Below are 18751 nucleotides of genomic sequence, written 5' to 3'. Positions count from 1 at the left end.
CCTCATGACCATACTATAAGGTCGTGGTGCTTTGGACAGTTAAGGCTAATGAGTTTCCCTTTATGTACATGTTTCACAACGTGAGATCTTTTACGGGATAACTCTGTGCCTTTTCAATCTTTGCATCAGGTTTAGACTTTAGGATGGATGATCCTATCATGCCATATAGTGTAAAATTTCGTGGTGTTATCTCAATATGGTTACCACATCTCATGCCTCTTTATCATACTGATCTGTAGCATAGTTTTTGATCAGTATAGATCATAGGTATAGTTTCGACCACTTTCTTTCAAGGTCTTAGGCGTTTTTCTTCTTAAAATCTAAAGGAACTTGTTTCCTTCCTTACCCATTGTTTCTACTTGGAAACCATACATTATAACTTCAATGGGTAACATGTTTTTTTGGGTGTGTATAATGCCTTTTAAGGCAATGCTTTGGCCATGGTTTCTTTACTATGCTTACTATACCCATTCATGATTTCTTACTTGGTTTTATGCCCCTTTAGGCAACTCTTTAAAATCATTTATATGTTCAAGTAAGATCAGACAAGATAATGAATTCAAAATCAATTCTTATTATATATATATAAAATTGTTAAACATCAAAGCAAAAACATAAAGCAATAAGACAAGTCGTATCGAAATTTAGTCCTTGAGACAATCAGAAGTCTCAAAGTCCATCTGGTCATCTTTAGCAATGTCGGAATCATTATCGGCCTCATATCCGGAATCGTGAACCATGTGAGCCTCCGGGTTCTTGTTCTTCAGACTTTCTTGGTAAAGCTCACATAAGTGCTTAGGGGCTCTACAGTTCTTGGCCCAATGGTTTCCCATTCCACATCTGTGACAAATGGATTTGGTCGAGTAAGACGGTTTGGATATGCCACCTCGACCACGGCCATAACTACCTCGGCCACGACCATAATTGGAACCACGACCACGGTTATTGTGGTTTCCTTTCTGACCGGTCGAGTAGTTGTCTCGGCTGTTCGAGTAATTGTCACTGCCACGCCCCTTGTAACCACCACGGCCATTGCCGTGTGATCTCTTATTGTTTTGGATGTAATTGCACTCGTTGGGTTCTTTCTTTTCAACCTCATTAGCTTCCTGTAATGGTGCTGTTCCAACAGGTCTAGCTTCACTGTTCTTCATCAGGAGCTCATTGTTTGCCTCGGCCAAAAGCAGGCACGAGATCAGATCAGTATATGTGGCGAAGCCTTTCATTTTGTACTGCTGTTGCAGTATCACATTCGATGAATGGAATGTAGAGTAAGTCTTCTCAAGTAACTCTTCCTCGGTTACTACTTCACCACAAAGTCTCAGCATCGAGACCGTCTTAAATAAGACTGAATTATACTCATCCACCGACTTATAATCCAAGAATCTAAGATTCTTTCAGTCGTTTCTAGCCTTTGGAAGTAACACCGTTTTCTGGTGATCATATCTATGCTGTAAAGCATCCCAAAGTTCTAGTGGATTTTCTATCGTGATGTACTGATCTTTTAGACCTTCAATGAGGTGATGACGTATAATACTTATAGCCATGTACCGATTCTTATCGGTCTCATTGTTGCCTTTGATGATAGTATGACCAAGTCCCTTTGACCTTAGACTGATCTTTGTATCTAGCGCCCACTGCAAGTAGTTATCTCCGGAGAGATTAAGGGCTGCATAGTCTCTGTTTGAGATTTTCGACATCTGAATCACATCATCATTCAAAATTAAGTCTCACAATGTGATCATGTGGCCGCAAGATAATCAACAAGCTCGGCCACAAACATGTCTTACGCATTTATAAAAATCAAGCAATCTAATCGACCATGGTGCGAAACAATCATCAAGCCACACGGCCATGTAGTTCTACTTAATGCAAACGGTTTCAAGATTTTATAAACTACATGCTGGTCGATTCCTTTTAAACAGTATGAATGCAATCCATATTCAGATTCATATGTATGCAAATAATCTTAATCAATTCTAGGGTTTCAGTTTAAACATTAGTAGGATTCGATTTTAAGATTAAGGTTTCAAGGCCTTTAGGAATATAAATTGAGATTAAGTGTTTTTAAACATTTAAACATTTCAAGCAATTCAGATTCGAGTTTTAAAAACAATCCTAATCATAGCTCTAGGCGTTCAATCAAACACTCAAGTTTCAAATCAAAATTAAAACAGATTTTTCAAAATTAGGGTTTTAGGGGATTTCGAAAAACTTTGATCTTTGATCAAGGGGATTTGATTTGAGATTCAAAAACCTTTAAGGTTCTGATTTTAATTGATCAATGGATCAATCTCGTTTTTAGGTTAGATCGAACTTATAGAGCTTCGATTTACTCATAGGAGATTGATCTATTTAACCTATGGCTTTTAGTTTTAAAGATTATCTTTTAGGGTTTCAATCTTTACAAAACAACCAGGTTCGATTCATGTTCTCAGAATTAGGATTACCTTTGTTTTGCAGATTGTAGAAACTAGACCTCCAAAGATCAGAGACGAGCTGAGACGAACGGACGCGGGACGGCTCCTGTCGGGTCGCGTTGCCGAGAGCTATCGCGAGCTTGTTTCTTCTCGCGGACGGTTGCGTCTGGTCGGGGATTTGGTCTGAGCTGGACGCAAGCTGAGCTGAGGCTGAGGACGTTGATCACGGACAGGGAACGTCTGAAGCTGAGCTTGATCGGAGTTGAGCTTGATCGGAGTTTGCAAGCCGGAACGCAAGCAAGAACAATTTAGGGTTCTTCGGGATTAGGGTTTCAAAAGATCAAGACGGCGCCGCGTATTGTTTCTGCCAGTGTGGGCGCGTCTTAGATCGGATCGACGAACAGTTTACGCTGATGGATTCGTCTCGTCAAGAGCTTCAAGATGATATGTAGCTCGTCGTCTAGTTCCTCAGGGTTTGAGAGATAGATCGATTTTAAATTGCGCCTGGTTTAGGGTTTATGTGTGACGGATTTTAGGTTATGTTTTGTCTCAGGGTTTTGGAGTCTATCGTGCTGATAACGTGTTGTAAATAGATAATTTAGAGTCCGAATATTTCTCTGTTATTATTAATGATCAAGGGGGTTTTTTATATAAGGATTACAAGATGAAGATAAATGAAAAGTATACAAAACCTAAACTCACTAGGATTAGGAAAACTACTAATACATAATAATGGAAAGATTACATCTACTAGGAAAAAGGAAAGGGTTTCCTTTTCTCCAAGCTTTGTGGCCGCCTCTCTCTCTCTCCTTTCTCTAGGCTTCGGCCATCTCTTCATCTTCTAGGTATTGGGCTGATCTCGGTCCGGACCTGGTTAATGACAATTCACTCCATAATTTATAACAAAGCCAAAATCTAGAAAAAACAAACCAGTTTGAATTAGTCACCGGTCTGATACTCTATTATATACTTTTTGTAGTTTGAAATTAATTTGGGGTCTTCTTCGTCTTCCTGATTCATCTTCTCGGATCAGAAAGTCTCTCAGGTCAAAAGATTTGTTATCTCTCTCTTTCTTTCAAAGTCGTATGATTTACGAATCTTCTTCGTCCTCCCTATAGTTTCCTGATAATTTCCATCAATTATTGTTTGTTTCCCCTAATTAACTTGAATTTTAGGGGGTTTTAAATTTCTCTAAAAATTGGCCCAGTTTGATTCGTGTAAAGGAGACAGATAGATGACTCAGGGCAGAAGCTTAAAGCTTGTTTGTTTCAAAAGGTCATAAAGAGCCAATGGCATCATCTCACTTTTACTGCCTCTACTTCATAGACAAGCCACGAGTTCTTAGGCACATTTTCCTTCTTCAATCCTTCCTCTGAGTATCTGTTTATACCACATCCAGAAGCAAGAGAAACAAAACAGGTTATTTATAGTACATATTATACTGAAAATGAATCATCTAAAGACATAATAAGTCAACTGACATACCCAAGAGATGGTGGAATTATGAGTCTTCTCTTATCACCAACTCGCATCCCTGAGAATAAGAGATACAGTCATGTTATTTAAAAAAAAAATATCAACATCTTTGTGAAAATTTCAATTGAAATTATTAAAGGTACTACTATACAATACCTTCAACACCATTGCTGAGACCTTTTATGACTTTTCTCCACCTGCAAACAAAAACGAAGCATATTGTGTGTTTTAGGATGGTTGAAACAACAATTACAATATATCTAAAATATTTTTTACCTAAGCGAAATTTTAATGGAGATCCTTCCAAGTTTGATTCAAATAATTTCCCAGTGTCTCTTAACTTCCCAGTATAGAGTATGCTGAGCAGCTGATGAAGACATTTTCGTAACGGAGTTTAGAGATTTAAACGATGGGAAAAAAGTGGAGGAGAAAAGTTGAGAGCACATGAGAGCTTACCTTCGAAGAACCCTATATAGAGGAGGCTGGAGAAATCCGTTACAGGAAGAGGAATCGCAACGTCCTTGGAATACGTGCGTAGAATCATAAAGATCCGAGTAACGGAGTTTAGACTACTATGCTAAGCCGGCAGAGGAATCGCCATAGGACGACGGATTTGGAAGGAGATGAAGACAGTGGTTGCCCTACTGACTAACGGGTCAATGCGAAGCCCACCAAACATAGACCAGAAACATTCACATGATTTTAACCGGCCCATTCATGCCAAAATTAACAGTGTTATGCTTCCTTCATTTATAAAACACTTAGCATACGTTATACAGCTAAACTCGCTGCATGCAGGTAATTAAAAAATTCCAACATTCAAAGGCTTTTCTGTAATCTAAACCGAAGCCCAAAGCTACATAAAACGTGTGCAGCTCAAATGGAAGTCATACCACGCGCACTCCTGAGCAGATCGCGTGAGACACACCGTCTCCATACCGAGGCGACACGTGGCGAAAAACCCCCGCCCTCCTTGAACGACGTGGACGACCTGAAATAGCAGATAGTTTAATTTTATTATTAAAGATATTGATCCCAAAATTGGTTACATGGCAAATTAACCCAAAAAATTATCCGAGAGAATTGTTTTTTTTTTTTTTAATTTGCTATCGGCGGGCGAATTTCCGAAATCTAAATTAAGTCAAGCCAAAATCTAGAAAAAACAAACCAGTTTGAATTAGTCACCGGTCTGATACTCTATTATATACTTTTTGTAGATTGAAATTAATTTGGGGTCTTCTTCCTCTTCCTGATTCATCTTCTCGGATCAGAAAGTCTCTCAGGTCAGAAGATTTGTTATCTCTCTCTTTGTTTCAAAGTCGTATTAATTGCGAATCTTCTTCGTCCTCCCTATAGTTTCCTGATAATTTCCATCAATTATTGTTTGTTTCCCCTAATTAACTTGAATTTTAGGGGGTTTTAAGTTTCTCTAAAAATTGGCCCAGTTTGATTCGTGTAAAGGTCTCCTCACTAAATCAGATTAAAATTTTGATTGCGCTTCTAGTGAGATTTAGTTAGCTTAGTGAAGTAATTAGCTTATGTCTGGTCTGTTGAGCTTGAACTTGTGTCTGGTCTGCTTCATTGATATAGAAAGGAAGAAAGCTCTTGTATTATGATGATGATGATGATGGAGGCCAAGTTATGGAACGACAAGAGAGAAAGAGAGATGTACGACAACTTCGCAGAGCTCTTCGCAATCATCAAAGCAACAGAGAAGCTCGAGAGAGCTTACATCAGAGACTTAATCTCTCCTTCAGAGTACGAATCCGAATGCAACAAACTCATCCTCCACTTCAAGACGCTCTCCGCTTCCCTCAAAGACACGGTCCCAAGCACCCAACGATTCGCAGACACATACAAAATGGACTGTCCATCCGCTCTCTACCGTCTCGTGACATCAGGTGTTCCCGCCACCGTGGAACACCGAGCCACCGTGGCGGCATCCACCTCCAACTCTGCCTCCATTGTCGCTGAGTGTGTGCAGAACTTCATCACGACGATGGATTCTTTGAAACTAAACATGGTTGCTGTCGACCAGGTCTATCCTCTCTTGTCTGATCTGTCGGCTTCTCTCAGCAAACTGAGTATTCTGCCGCCGGATTTCGAAGGGAAGACGAAGATCAAAGATTGGCTTTCGAGGTTGTCGAAGATGGGAGCAGCTGATGAGCTTACGGTACAGCAGTCGAGGCAACTTCACTTTGATCTTGAGTCTTCATACAACTCTTTCATGGCAGCTTTGCCTAAAGGTGGTAATTGAAAAACCAATGTAGGTTTGGTTTCTTGGTTTTCTTTGTTTTACTCTATAGATGGAGTCGAATGTGCTTGTGTTGTTCCACCTTTCCATTCAATGTTCTTTCTGTATTTAGTTTAGTACGCACGATGAACCAAGAAAGTGAAAGATTAAACAAAAACAACAAGAAGAAAGAGGGAATTTGGTTGGGTCGAGACCGGAAAACAAACGTCGATATAGAAGTCATAAGATAGGTGATGATGATCTGCGATTTCAAATGAACAGGTTCAATCAACTAAAAGACCTTCGGTCTTTAGCATTCCCGGAAAGTTTTGCACTATTCGTCTTAATTAAACAGCGACGCTAGCCATGTCTAGCAGTCTTAAGAAAGTAAACCACACCCGTACCCAAAGAATTATGATGTGACCAAGTTCAGCTTCTACTTTCTCTTGAATCGATCTTTTGGCTTGCCACGTTTCTCATAGCCTCGGAAACCCATCGTCCCTCCCTGCCTCAGTAGTCCTGTGTTTTCAGACTCGTACGTTTCTATTGGCATGCAGAGATACTATCAAATATCAAATACGAGACATCTAGTATTGCTAGAAAAACCTCCCATCCCTTATTCGTTCATACTACTAGTTTATCTAACTAAGGTTTTCTCTATTTTGTACACTGACTTAAGAAACCATGTCTGGGGCAACTGGAAAGTATTATATGCCCTTTTGTAATAGGCTAACACGTTTTCTCATTTCCAAACAAAAAAAATTATGCGGTTTTACGAATGATATTTGCCATATTGGGAGGTTCAAGCTTCTTGACATATTTTCTTTTGTGCAGGTTTGTTATGATTTATGGGTTGCAGGAGCTGTGGCCTTCTATTCTTTTATATTTCATGCCTTGTCAGTTTTTTTCTTTACAATTGTTCTAATATTTCTCGAGTAACCGTCAAGCACTAGAAATATAATCCTCTGAAGTCTGAACGATACATGTTTTCAAACATGTGAAATGGTCCAAAAGTCCCCTTTGTTCGTCTCTAATACTTTCTGCCTGGAATCGTAGCCAGCGGTGAATGGAGGAGAATTCTTAAATTATGATGGGATCCAAGTTTTTTTATTTGAAAATTGAGAGAGACAAGGTAAGCATTGATGAGATGAAGTTCTATCGATTGGATTAGCTTTTTTTACATGGTACGATTTTGCAATGGCTAGAGGACAAATGTATTTAAAGCTTTGAATCCTCTGTTCTTTAACTCAATAATGTAGGTTTTTACATTTTGTTCAAGTATACTGTATTATTAAAGGAATGACTAGGGTTAAACCCGCCCTATCAATTTAAAAAACAACTAAACATATTTCAAATTTTAGTATATATTTGAATATAGCTATTTATATATAAGTGTTTTTAATCTTTTGTATTAATCTTTAATATTGCAAAAGATTATAATAATAAGATATTATTTTTATATTGTGGAAAAAGATACAAATTTGATAGTGATATATCATTTAACTAATTATTCACTGTTTAAAACTAAAAAGAAATTTTGTTTTGTTACTTTTAATCCCAAAATGGATAATAAACCAACTGATTATTAAAAAATATAATTAAAATAAGTGCGGGTTTATAACTTTATTTTTTATTAATAATTAAATTTGATTTCTAAATTATCAATATCTATTGAATTTACATAATTTTTGTGTTTGTGAAAATATAATGTTAACCTACTTTGTTTAAAATTAAAATCACACATTTAAAAAGTATCACTGTAACTATCATAATTATCATAGTCTAAGAATGAAAGGTTAAACTCAATCGAACAATAGTTTATTAGAGCTTAATGGAGACAATAACATTATATTCATGTTTTACTGATAAATTTTAGATTAATTTCCAAATGTGGTAAATTTCTTCACTTGACGATGTGTTTCATGAGGAAAAAAACAAATTCTACTTAATTAATAGAAATTTATTTATTAGAATTTATTATTTTTTTAAAAATAAGAATTATGTTTTGATTATGTAATAATCACTGTTGTGTTTTTCTTTCAATTTTCATGTGAATATTTTTAAGATTGAGCTTCGTAACCACAAAAACAATATCCATGATATTACTTTCGTTTTCATTTCCATTTGTCGGATTTTGATGAAATGTCAAAAATAATACGTAAATGGATTTTTTTTTTTTTTGTTCTTATAAATATTTTTTAGTTTTCTGTAGTTTTATATTTTGGATTAGACATGTAAATTTTTAAATAAACTATTATTTGTTAATTATTTTTCACCAAATTCTAGTTATTCAATGTAATTTTTACAAGCAAAATATATAGTTTTATTTATTATATCTTATTAATTTTCAAACTAATTTTTATAAGATATTTGTTTTGATTATTTACTAAAACCTCATATTCTTTCGCCTAGTTACTCCTCATGCAGCTAAAAAACTTATATTATTCCTACAATATTTTTGTGCAAGAGAACAAACCAATCATTTACAAAAAATTGAAGGAGAAATTGAAGACACCAATGATGTTCCACGCCTCTTTGATCTTATTAAAGTTAAGGATGGAGGATGAAACTTCCATTCTAAGCAGCCTTGGAAAACTTACTTTCTTCATTCTTGTTAGCTTAGATTCCATGGGTTTTGAGTTTGTTATTTCTAATTTATTATGAGACTCTAAGCCATACCTCCTTATCAATCAAACTCCTTCACTTTTATCAAACCCAAATTAAGCTTTTTCAACTCAATGTTTTTCTTATTCATTACCCTTTTGTTCAAAACTTCGGTTACGTTCTCTCCTGCTAACTCGTAAGCACTTCGCGTCAGCAATGTTCTGTATACTCTAATCTTGGTAGCTTGTCCTTTCTACTCCAACCGCAGATTGCGGCTTATCTCTTGTCTCATAAGTTTCATTTTTTTCCAGAGTTTCCACTGCCCCTGATGATGTTTCTTTTGTTTGCTCTTTTTTCCTCAATCTATCTAACACGTTTCTCTAAATATTTAGAGTTCTGTAGCTCGGACAGAGTCTCGTGTGTAGAATCTAACTTCAACCTCTCCCAAGTTCTCAGTCCAGGAGCAAATAAAATTGCTAGGCCATGTCCGTTTATTAAACGCAACGACTTAGATGAGCGACTGAAAGGTCTTCTTCATTGGTCGTTCCGGTGAAACACGGGAAAACGCGGCGATCAAATAATAAAAGAGATCCAAGAGTATCTGTGATGCTAAATAAAACATCAACTCCATTTGTCTTCTTTTCTCTCCCCAGCGACATGTTTCTCTCTCATCAGCTACTAAAAACACCCGTTTTCTTTCTTTCTCTTACATGTCTTTCGTTAAATTTTGTACTGCTGGTTATTGTCACAGTGTTAACTAAACGAACAGGGTCTGAGCACTGTGGGGGACCAAATAAAGTCTATCACTGGTCACTTGCCCTTCCATGACATGAATATGCTGCGAGGGAACTCATTCTATTTGGTACCAATAGGTTATTGGTGCAGCAGGAGCAGTCATGAACCCTCGTTGCAGTTCTGTTGGATATAAAGAGAACATAATATGTTAGCTTTTCTATTTATTTGTTTCACATTAAAGGTATATTAATCGTAAGTGCAATACAAAACATATAAGTTTGTGATGGCTTGATACCTTCCATCAAAGAGAGCATCGAACCAGCATGCAAGACCATGCACTCGGGTACACACGAACACTGTAAATTTCAACGGAACATAAATGTCGAAAAATTGTGTTTTCCACGAAAATAAAGTGACAGGTATATAAGTTTAGACCATGTCATTCACCAAACAGAAAATAGTGCACACTGAGATTTCTTTTATGCGAAAGGGCAAAGATTATGTGATGTTAACGAAACACCATTGAACCAAATTTCATGTATAAAGAAGCTATACACCTATCTAAGTGAAATTTGACTCTCACCTGCCAAAGCACACACACAACACACAAAGTCACTCTTAACTCTGCTTAACCAATGAATCAGTTAACCCCAATAACTTATTCTTCTTTGTTTTGTTAAAAAAAGTGAAAAGCTTAGTCAAATCATAATCGCATGGCATAAAAAATCGACACCGCAAGCTCCACGTACTCGCGGCCTGATAGAAGTGAATATAATCAAATAAAAATATGTGATTCTGAGATGCTCCAACGCGAAGAACCCCTACAAAGTTAGTGGAGTCATTGTTTTTTTTTTGCTGAAGTCTTCTTTGATGAGGGGGCAATGGTGTGAGCTCACTGTTGCTGCGTGAATGGTTTTATAGCCATTTTTGTAGAGGGAAATAAACAGTCTCTTCATATAAAAATGTAATATTATTAGTATAGATTTGGAAATAATAAAAATGTAAAACTATACATTATTTCAGATATTATATTTAATGTAATATTACCATTTCTTTTATTGTATATTTATTTATTCTATTTTTTTTGTTTTTTTCTGATAATGTATATTTACTTATTTTAATTTCTTGTTAATTTTTTTGTATATTATGAAATGGTAATATTACATTATGGAAGATTGTTTGAACCGTAAGAAATAGAGATTGCTTATTTTTGGTTTATTCCGGTCAAAATTATTATTTTCGGTCATATGATTTAATGAGCCACATGACTTCTTTTGGAAAAAAGATTTGTATCCTAACATGGACACTCCTCTTTGTAAAATTAAATATAAAAAATGTAATATTATTATTTTCTTATATTGTGTATTTTTTTATTCTAATTTTTGAGTTTATTTATTTAACGTAATATTATTATTTCTTATATTGTATATTCTCCTATTTTAATTTTCAAGTTTATTTCTTTAACCTTTTTGTAAACTAAACGTAAAAAATGTAATATTGTATATTTTTTTATATTGTATATTTTCATATTCTAATTTTTGAATTTATTTATTTAATTTTTTATATGAAATGGTAATATTACATTAAGGACAGTTACAAAAAAAAAAAAAGCCACGTGTTGCTTTTTGGAAAAAGTTTTTTTCGCTGATGTGGACGCTCTCTGAAGCCTCAAAGGTCTATTTTATTAGTATAGATTAAATTTTCAGGAACCCTTTGCAGTGGAGAGAAGTTTCAGTTTTTTTTTCCTGTCAACTTCTGGATTTTATTAAATCCATAAACTTGGCCCAACAAGCTTACAAATGAAATCTATTTAGTACATTAGAGGCCCAAAAGACATAATAAACATAAACTGAAGCCCAATGGAAGAGAAATCCAAATGTCCCCACGTGTCTGTCCGTTTCCAGAAGAGTACGCAGTCTTGCTCCACGCGTCCTCCATGCAATCTCCGGTCACCGACAGACTTCACCACCGTTTCGTCCGCGAAACTCCTCCGTTCTCTATCTATCTCCACCATAGCAGAGAATTGGAACCTCAGTGTATAAGGCTCACTCCCTTGATTCCACTTGCATTCTTCTTTCTCAATCAACCGCCAAATCTGTAGATACTCCATATCCTATCGCCGGAAGTGGTAGTACTGCGAATCCTTGTGAAGATTAAGATCAGACCCTATGTTGGAACACTTTGGCAAAGTGAAAGTTCCATCTCTACTGAATCTGAAACTCAATCAACCAAGCTATCTCGAAAACTTCATTCATCTATTCATCAAGGTTACTTTGCAAGAGTTCAGAATATATGCACAGATTGATACCAATCTGAACAGAGAATCAAGTATAACCGAACGAGAGAAAGGAATTCTCAGATTCAACGGGATATAAAATAATCTTGAAAAGAAAGAGGGCAACATAAGCTCTGATTAAGCATCAGAGAGTTATTATATTCAACCCAATTTCAGAGATTTATGAAGATGAAGAACAGCTCAGAAAATGGATTGAAATACACATCAAAATCGCGTAGCGAAGAGATTAACCCGCTACCGGAAAGCAAAAGTTCGATCACTAGACCGAAAGAAATATTTTACAACAAAAGAAAAGGGAACAAATCTCGTACTCCCTCTGAAAAATCAGAATCTGTGAAGAGGGAAGGTACGAGAGAATTTTCTCTCTCAAGATAAGAGAGAGAAGTCCCTTCCATCGTCTGGAGAAGTTTCAGTTTACTTCCCTCTTTTACACTTAGTTATAAATTATCTTATAAAGAGCTCGTGCGTTGCAATGGGTTTTGTTTGATGTTTTAATTTAATAAAAAAAATAAAAATAATAAATAGAGCAATTTGCACACAAAATATATAAAGATTCGGTATTTTGCGTGAATGGAAAAACATGTGGCCCAAACTCCTAGCCCAACTCCTACCAGCGAGAAAATACCGTGATGCCCCTATAACTTCTTTCTTTAACATTACGAACCAGAGTAGTTGTACAATGATTATAAGCTTGTAATCAATGAGTAAAGCTATACACACACTCCGTTTATATTTGTGTACTCTCTCTCTCTCTCTCTCTCTCTCTCTCTCTCTCTCTCTCTCTCTCTATCTCTCTATCTCTCTCCCTCTCTCTCTCACGCTCATGTTATTCTTTACACATTTTTGTTTATCTCTTTCATCTCTGCATGTCCGAATCTCAGTTTTTTTTGTATATTTCAATAAAAAATCCAATCCAATCCAAGAGTTTTTGTCTTTCTTCAAGGTGTTCATATTAGAACCGCCGTCTCTTCCACTGCTCTCCATAAGATTTTTTAGGTTTATGGTAAAACAAATCTCCTTCTCGCTTCATGCTCCATAAAATGCTTCCTTTAAGACCATCACCATCCACCGCCGCGTCTGCTATATTACTGTCGCCAGGTACCATTGTCGGTGGGTCAGTTCAGGAGACATAGTTGGTTAAGGATAAATTACTCGAGTCGTGTTTTTTTTTAGTTTGTTACCATAGTTCTTGAAAATGTTTTTCATTTTTCTTTAATGATGTAATTTGTGAAATAACCGGTTAATGGATTTTACTTATCTTTGTTTGTTATAGTTATCCGGTTACGAAAACAAACACATGAAATATCATAATATAGAATTTTATAATATACTAATGCAATGTATTTATTCGGCTACATTGTATAACAAACTTATAATGTATACAAGATATCCAGTTATCTCCAGTAGTTGCTGGTTATTTAAATTAGTGATCGATTATCTTTTGCCTCTAGTAATATAACACATATGTGTCTCTATTGATATATCTATAAACATACAATTATTCGGTTATTTCCAATAGTTTCTGGTTATTTAAGTTAATGGTCGGTTATTTAAGTTAATGGTCAGATATATCTATAAACATACAATTATCCGGCTATAATCATATATCAAATAGAAAATTATTTACTTTTTTGATTATAGTTATTCGGCTACATATGGTTTCTCGATTATCGTTATCCGGCCACATACATTTTTTGATATAGTTATCCGGTTATAATGATACATCAACTGAATCGATAATCTTCTTGTAATGAGCTGGAAGGCGAGCAACTGAGACGAATTATATGAAATGTGCTTCTTCATGACATCTTGCATCTGACTGAATGAATCACGTAGTTCATCAAAGTCTATGTTTTAAGGAATAATAGGAGTAACACGTACCTATAACATAAAATACATGAAAATATGAGTTAGACGGCTATTTTTTTAAATTCATGTATATTTCCCTTGTTATCCGGTTTTTAAACGTGTCTTCGCAAAATACAACATTTCAAAAAAATGAAAGGCTAATTTATAAAACTCATGTCCAACATCTTGTTATCTGGTTTAGATATATTATGATTAACAAAAGAAAAGAAAAACAAAAAAAGTTTGAATGTGGGAAACACTTACGTTGTCGGAAGCATAAAGGAACGTCACGTTGGCGGGATTTGGGCCTGGAGTGTGGCTCCAGTGTGTCTAAAATATGCCTTAAATCGTCAGGTTTGTGGTAAGGGGTGTCTCTGAGCCCAACAGGTTCCACGCCGGCAGCGAAAAATCCGAGAAGCAAAATTGACGGACTCCATTGATGCTTGTGATACAGAGGAAAATATGGAAACTTGAAATAGAAACGATGAAGGAAGAGTGTATGAGAAGTGACATTGACAACGAAAAAACACAAAAATGATCGACAAAATGCTCGATAGATAATTCAAAACTATCAGAAATTGAACGAACATTGATTCACAACGACAAAAACACAAACGGATTAGGACAAGTTTTACGGGAATGAACTTACAAAGAATCAAGAGTACAGAATCCAGTGAGACTTGACTTGGTTATGAAGAGTTCGGACAGAGTAAACAATGCTGTTGGGAATGATGAGAGAAGTTGTGATTTTAGAACCAAGAGCTCTTGGCCTAGTGGTATTGGAACTCCGGCTGGAGTGCCCGCCCTGGGTTCGAGCCGCCTTGGCCACCTTCCCGCCTATAACCGTGCGTGCCCGGATGGAAGGTCTCGTGGGGATTAGTCTGAGCTTACCGCCTGGGAACCCCACGGTCATCAAAACAAAAAAAGTTGTGATTTTAGAGAAATAAAATATGTAAAGCCGTGTATCGGTTATAGTGAAAAAGACAATTACTCTCTCTCTCTCTCTCTCTCTCTCTCTCTCTCTCTCTCTCTCTCTCTCTCTCTCTCTCTCTCTCTCTCTCTCCTGACAATTTTTGTCACTCGGGATATATACATATATTTGTTTTGTAGATGAGTTAGGCTTTAGGTTGTATAATAAGAATAATAGGGGTACATGAGTCATTAAAAAAAACATGTAAGCATAAAAGGTTGAAATCCATCGATGCAAATTATCAAGTTATGTTTGTATAGGAAGTGCAATTTCTCTAAATCATATTTTTAGGATTTTTTTTTTGCATATGTTGTGTGAGACTTATTTTATTGTTAAGAACTGTTTTTACACATAAATTCCAGTTAATATTTGTATTTTATAATCATGGTACATAGGTGAATTTTTATCAATTGTCCTAGAAAAAATACTCATACCTATAAATTTAAATCCAACCCAACCCGAATTAAGAATTAGAATGAGAACAAAAATTGAAAGTTAAATAAAGTCATTCGAGTCAATGACAACATCATACACTTTCTTATGTAATAATTTAATATTTTATTAAACTTATCTGATTCATAATAATTTTCTTGATTCATTATTTCTTAATGATATATTTCCATAATAACATTTAATTTAAAATGAAGTAGAAAAATATTGCATAGTAAAAACAAAAAATGTAATAAGACGGCCATGAAACTTGATTTTTTGACAAAATGCATATAAAAATCACTTTGGTGACAATAATAATAATCTATTTCTTATGACCAAACATGAAAATATATGTCAAACATGAATTTGATTTTCGTATGATGAAACATGTTTGACCAAACACATATAAATAGCAATCATGACGACATCCTAATTTTTGATTTTGGTTAGTTAAATAGTTTTAACATCATGTGTCATCAAATTCTTAAGAAAAATATTATTATTAAATAATTTTAAAATTTTATTTTTGTTAGGATTTTTTTTAAAAAGGGCTCATTTTCAATTAAAATTAAATATATATATATATATATATATATATATAATACTCTTTTACATTTTTTGTTTAGGATTTTAGGAAACGAAAATTACTATCAGATAAATTTTTATAATTATTTTCTGTTTAAAATTTTAGAAAAATTAAATTGTTATCAAATAATTATTTCTAGTTATTATTAAATAAGTTTAAAAAAATTTATTTATACAATTCATATCAATACTAATTTTAAACGGAGGGAGTAATTTTTAGTATCATGTTCATCATCAAATTCTCTCTTAAAGACATTACCAAATAACTTTTTACAATTTTATTATGGTTAGAACTTAAAAATATGATACAAATTTCTTTTATTGCGTTTTCCCGCCAAAACCGAGAAATTGCGTTTTCCCGCCAAAACCGAGAAATTGCGTTTTCCCGCCAAAACCGAGAAATTGTGTTTTTCCCGCCAACACCGAGAAATTGTGTCTTCCCCGCCAAAACCGAGAAATTGTGTTTTCTTGCCAAAACCGAGAAATTGTGTTTTTCTGCCAAAATCCGAGAAATTGTGTTTTTCCACCAAAACCGAGAAATTACGTTTTCCCGCTAAAACCGAGAAATTATGTTTCTCGCCAAAACCAAGAAATTGCATTTTCCCGCCAAATTTATGAAATACATTTTTCCGTCAAAATAGTGAAATTATGTTTTCCATCAAAATCGTTAATTTTTTATTTTAACGATAAAACCGTTTTTCGGGTTAAATTGTAAAGTTATGTTTTCTTTTGTTAAACTCATGAAATTATGTTTTAGGAAGCCCATGGACACCCATTGTCCATTTGGTATTCGCCCAATTGGACCATGTACCAATTGGTCTTTTGTCCAATTAGACCATTTATTAATTGGACACGTCCATAGCCCGCCGAAAATGAATTGAACTGGGCTAGCCCATGGTCAACCCACCCAGTTGACACCTCTAACTGAAAGTAACAAATTCCATGTAAAGTTCAAAAGTCATAATAGACCATGTCATGTGAAAAACAAATATGGAAGAGGTGCTTACTTCTAATGCGTTATTTTTTTCTTTCCACTTGGTCTAATGCATTGAACCTAATCAAAGATTTTGTCATTTGAATCATTAATGTTTAAAATGTTTTCTTTAAGAAAAAGAGTACCAATGAATTCAATAAATAAACAATACAAAAACAAGAAGTAGTCTAAGCGTTTGTGTTTTTTTGGATGGGTTGTGACTAGCATTGATTCACTTAATTTGTTGAAAGCTATGATCGTTATGCTGATTTCTGAAATGCATGTGACGCATGTTTTCTTTATTTGGTTTTAGATTGGACTCAGATGATGATGAGGATGATTCAGAAAAAAAGAAGGAAACAAACACCTTAAAGGTATTTTTCTAAAAAATTAGCTCTTTGCACTAAGTGCTTATGAACATTTTAGTTTTGAAAGCTTGTGAAATTTGGATCAATAATATAAGGAATAAAAAGGGTGGAACCACCGAGCAAGGGGCCAAATGGTGGAGCAGTGAATAAGAACAACACAATTGTGTCATAGAAACGAAAGCTGCAAGTCAGCATAAGCTGTTAGGTAACTAAACTTAACTAAAGATATAGCTTTAAAGGCTAAAAATTTTGAATATGAAGAGTTGGATTGGTTACAAACGGACAAATGAGGTGTCAGATGAAACATGTTAAAATTATATAAACAGTTTTTACCATGTAACACTGAAGATTCTGTAGAACATTTGGTTACTTACCCCATCTATTGACCCCCCATAACTCAAGTTCGACATTCATGAAGTACACTTTTTCTTTGTTTTTCTAAATTATTGATATATTGGATTTTGGCCCACATTCTCTGACCCCCCCCCCCCCCTTAAAGATAATTCTGGGTCCGCCACTGGTTACAAACTAACTGGGTGCAGAAGAGAATAAGTGGCACAAGTGTGGCAGTGTTCATCCTCCGAAAAGAAACTAGAGAACGGCCAAGTCGCATTTTTCATATAAAGTTTTAATAGTTTTTCTTATTGGTGAATGGTTGAGTGGGTGAGTATTTGGGTTCCTAAAATTTTGAATTGTTAAATCATTCAAATCTATGTTATGTTGTCGTTTGGGACGTTAATTGTTTTTAATGAATTTTTATTTTTAGTTTTTAAATGAGTAGTAATAATATGCCTTATGTCTTCGGTTTGATAAAACTAATCATCAAATATTAATTTTTTTATGGTTACAGCGTGGACAAATGATAGTTCTCCTCGAAACTAGATGCAATACTATAGGATGTATGATTGTTTAGGCAAAATAATCTGTTTGTTGTTTTGGAGTTTAGGTATATAATGTTTTATTGTTTATCTTTTGACAGTATCTATAATAAATTTATTATCAATCCTTCAATATTTAGATTAACCGAATTCAGTTGTTGAGAGATGTGGTTTACAACTTTTTAAAAGTGTGCGTTTTTATTGATTCTTTTTATAACTTAAAAACAAAAGACAAAAAGAGTGACTATAAACTATTAGCTAGGTAATACTTAATTAAGCATAGAAATCAAACGTATGATAATGCTTTGCTTTTCTAGGTTGAGGACAATACACGTAAAATATAAAAACAAGAGGCATTTGTATTCGATGGATGATATATAACAGCATGCAAGCCTATTTCGTATATATAAATGAGAAATAGCTTCAGTTATAGCATGTGACATCCAAAGACAGCTATAATTTAGATTTTTAACCACAATACAAAATATGTTATACTTTGTTAATACTTATTTTGATCACCGATCCATTCTGAGAAAATAACAATATTATGAAAATACGATTATGATTTATATTAATATATTCAAACTAATTATATATAGATAGCAAATACATCAACTGACGAGGAGGAGAAAAACTAATAAATGTTCTAATACCCTTAAAAGTTATAAATTTAATGGTTTTAATCCCAAAATAAAATTTTAAAATATTGTTCATTTAAAATTTATTATATATTCAACAAAAAGTTCTTCCATTTACATATTATATTAACCTCGAAACCATAGCAAAGCTACAAAGTAAAACCTATTCCTCCACTTTATTCAAAAACAAAAAGTTGATATCAGAGAATTCAGAAAACAATTATAATTCAGACAAAAGCATTGACAGCTGTGAAAGAAACTCTTCAGACACATACCCCATTGTTTATTTCAACCTCAG

At 34.5% G+C, this 18751-nt stretch overlaps 1 protein-coding gene, 1 long non-coding RNA gene and 1 pseudogene across 3 annotated transcripts; 1 reads left to right on the top strand and 2 right to left on the bottom strand.

The window, feature by feature from the left end:
• Positions 1-219: 219 nt before the first annotated feature.
• Positions 220-1966, bottom strand: LOC111204807 (annotated as a pseudogene).
• A 1458-nt stretch (positions 1967-3424) lies between these two features.
• LOC106376387 (vacuolar protein sorting-associated protein 28 homolog 2) lies at positions 3425-6254 on the top strand. Of its 2 annotated transcripts, none has more exons than XM_013816460.3 (2): positions 3425-3462; positions 5484-6254. In XM_013816460.3, exon 2 carries the CDS (start codon positions 5506-5508, stop codon positions 6148-6150), a length of 645 nt encoding a protein of 214 aa, XP_013671914.1. In that variant the 5' UTR covers positions 3425-3462; positions 5484-5505; the 3' UTR covers positions 6151-6254. The 2 variants fall into 2 exon arrangements, with proteins under 2 accessions (XP_013671914.1, XP_013671913.1); XM_013816459.3 differs by lacking the exon at positions 3425-3462 and adding an exon at positions 4949-5176.
• LOC106376388 lies at positions 3557-4652 on the bottom strand. Its single transcript, XR_001275502.3, has 5 exons — positions 4350-4652; positions 4170-4260; positions 4050-4090; positions 3903-3951; positions 3557-3797 (listed from the first exon to the last, which is right to left on the bottom strand). It is a non-coding gene; the product is annotated as an uncharacterized LOC106376388 (long non-coding RNA).
• Positions 6255-18751: the final 12497 nt, after the last annotated feature.

Source organism: Brassica napus, chromosome C9 (genome assembly GCF_020379485.1).
Source record: "Brassica napus cultivar Da-Ae chromosome C9, Da-Ae, whole genome shotgun sequence".
In the NCBI taxonomy this organism is placed as follows: Eukaryota; Viridiplantae; Streptophyta; class Magnoliopsida; order Brassicales; family Brassicaceae; genus Brassica; species Brassica napus.
Note: the sequence above shows the minus strand (reverse complement) of the source record. Positions and strands in the feature narration are given on the sequence as shown.

Coding starts and splice junctions, on each gene's coding strand:
- LOC106376387 (XM_013816460.3), top strand. CDS start 5,506: ATGATGATGATGATGATGGAGGCCAAGTTATGGAACGACAAGAGAGAA.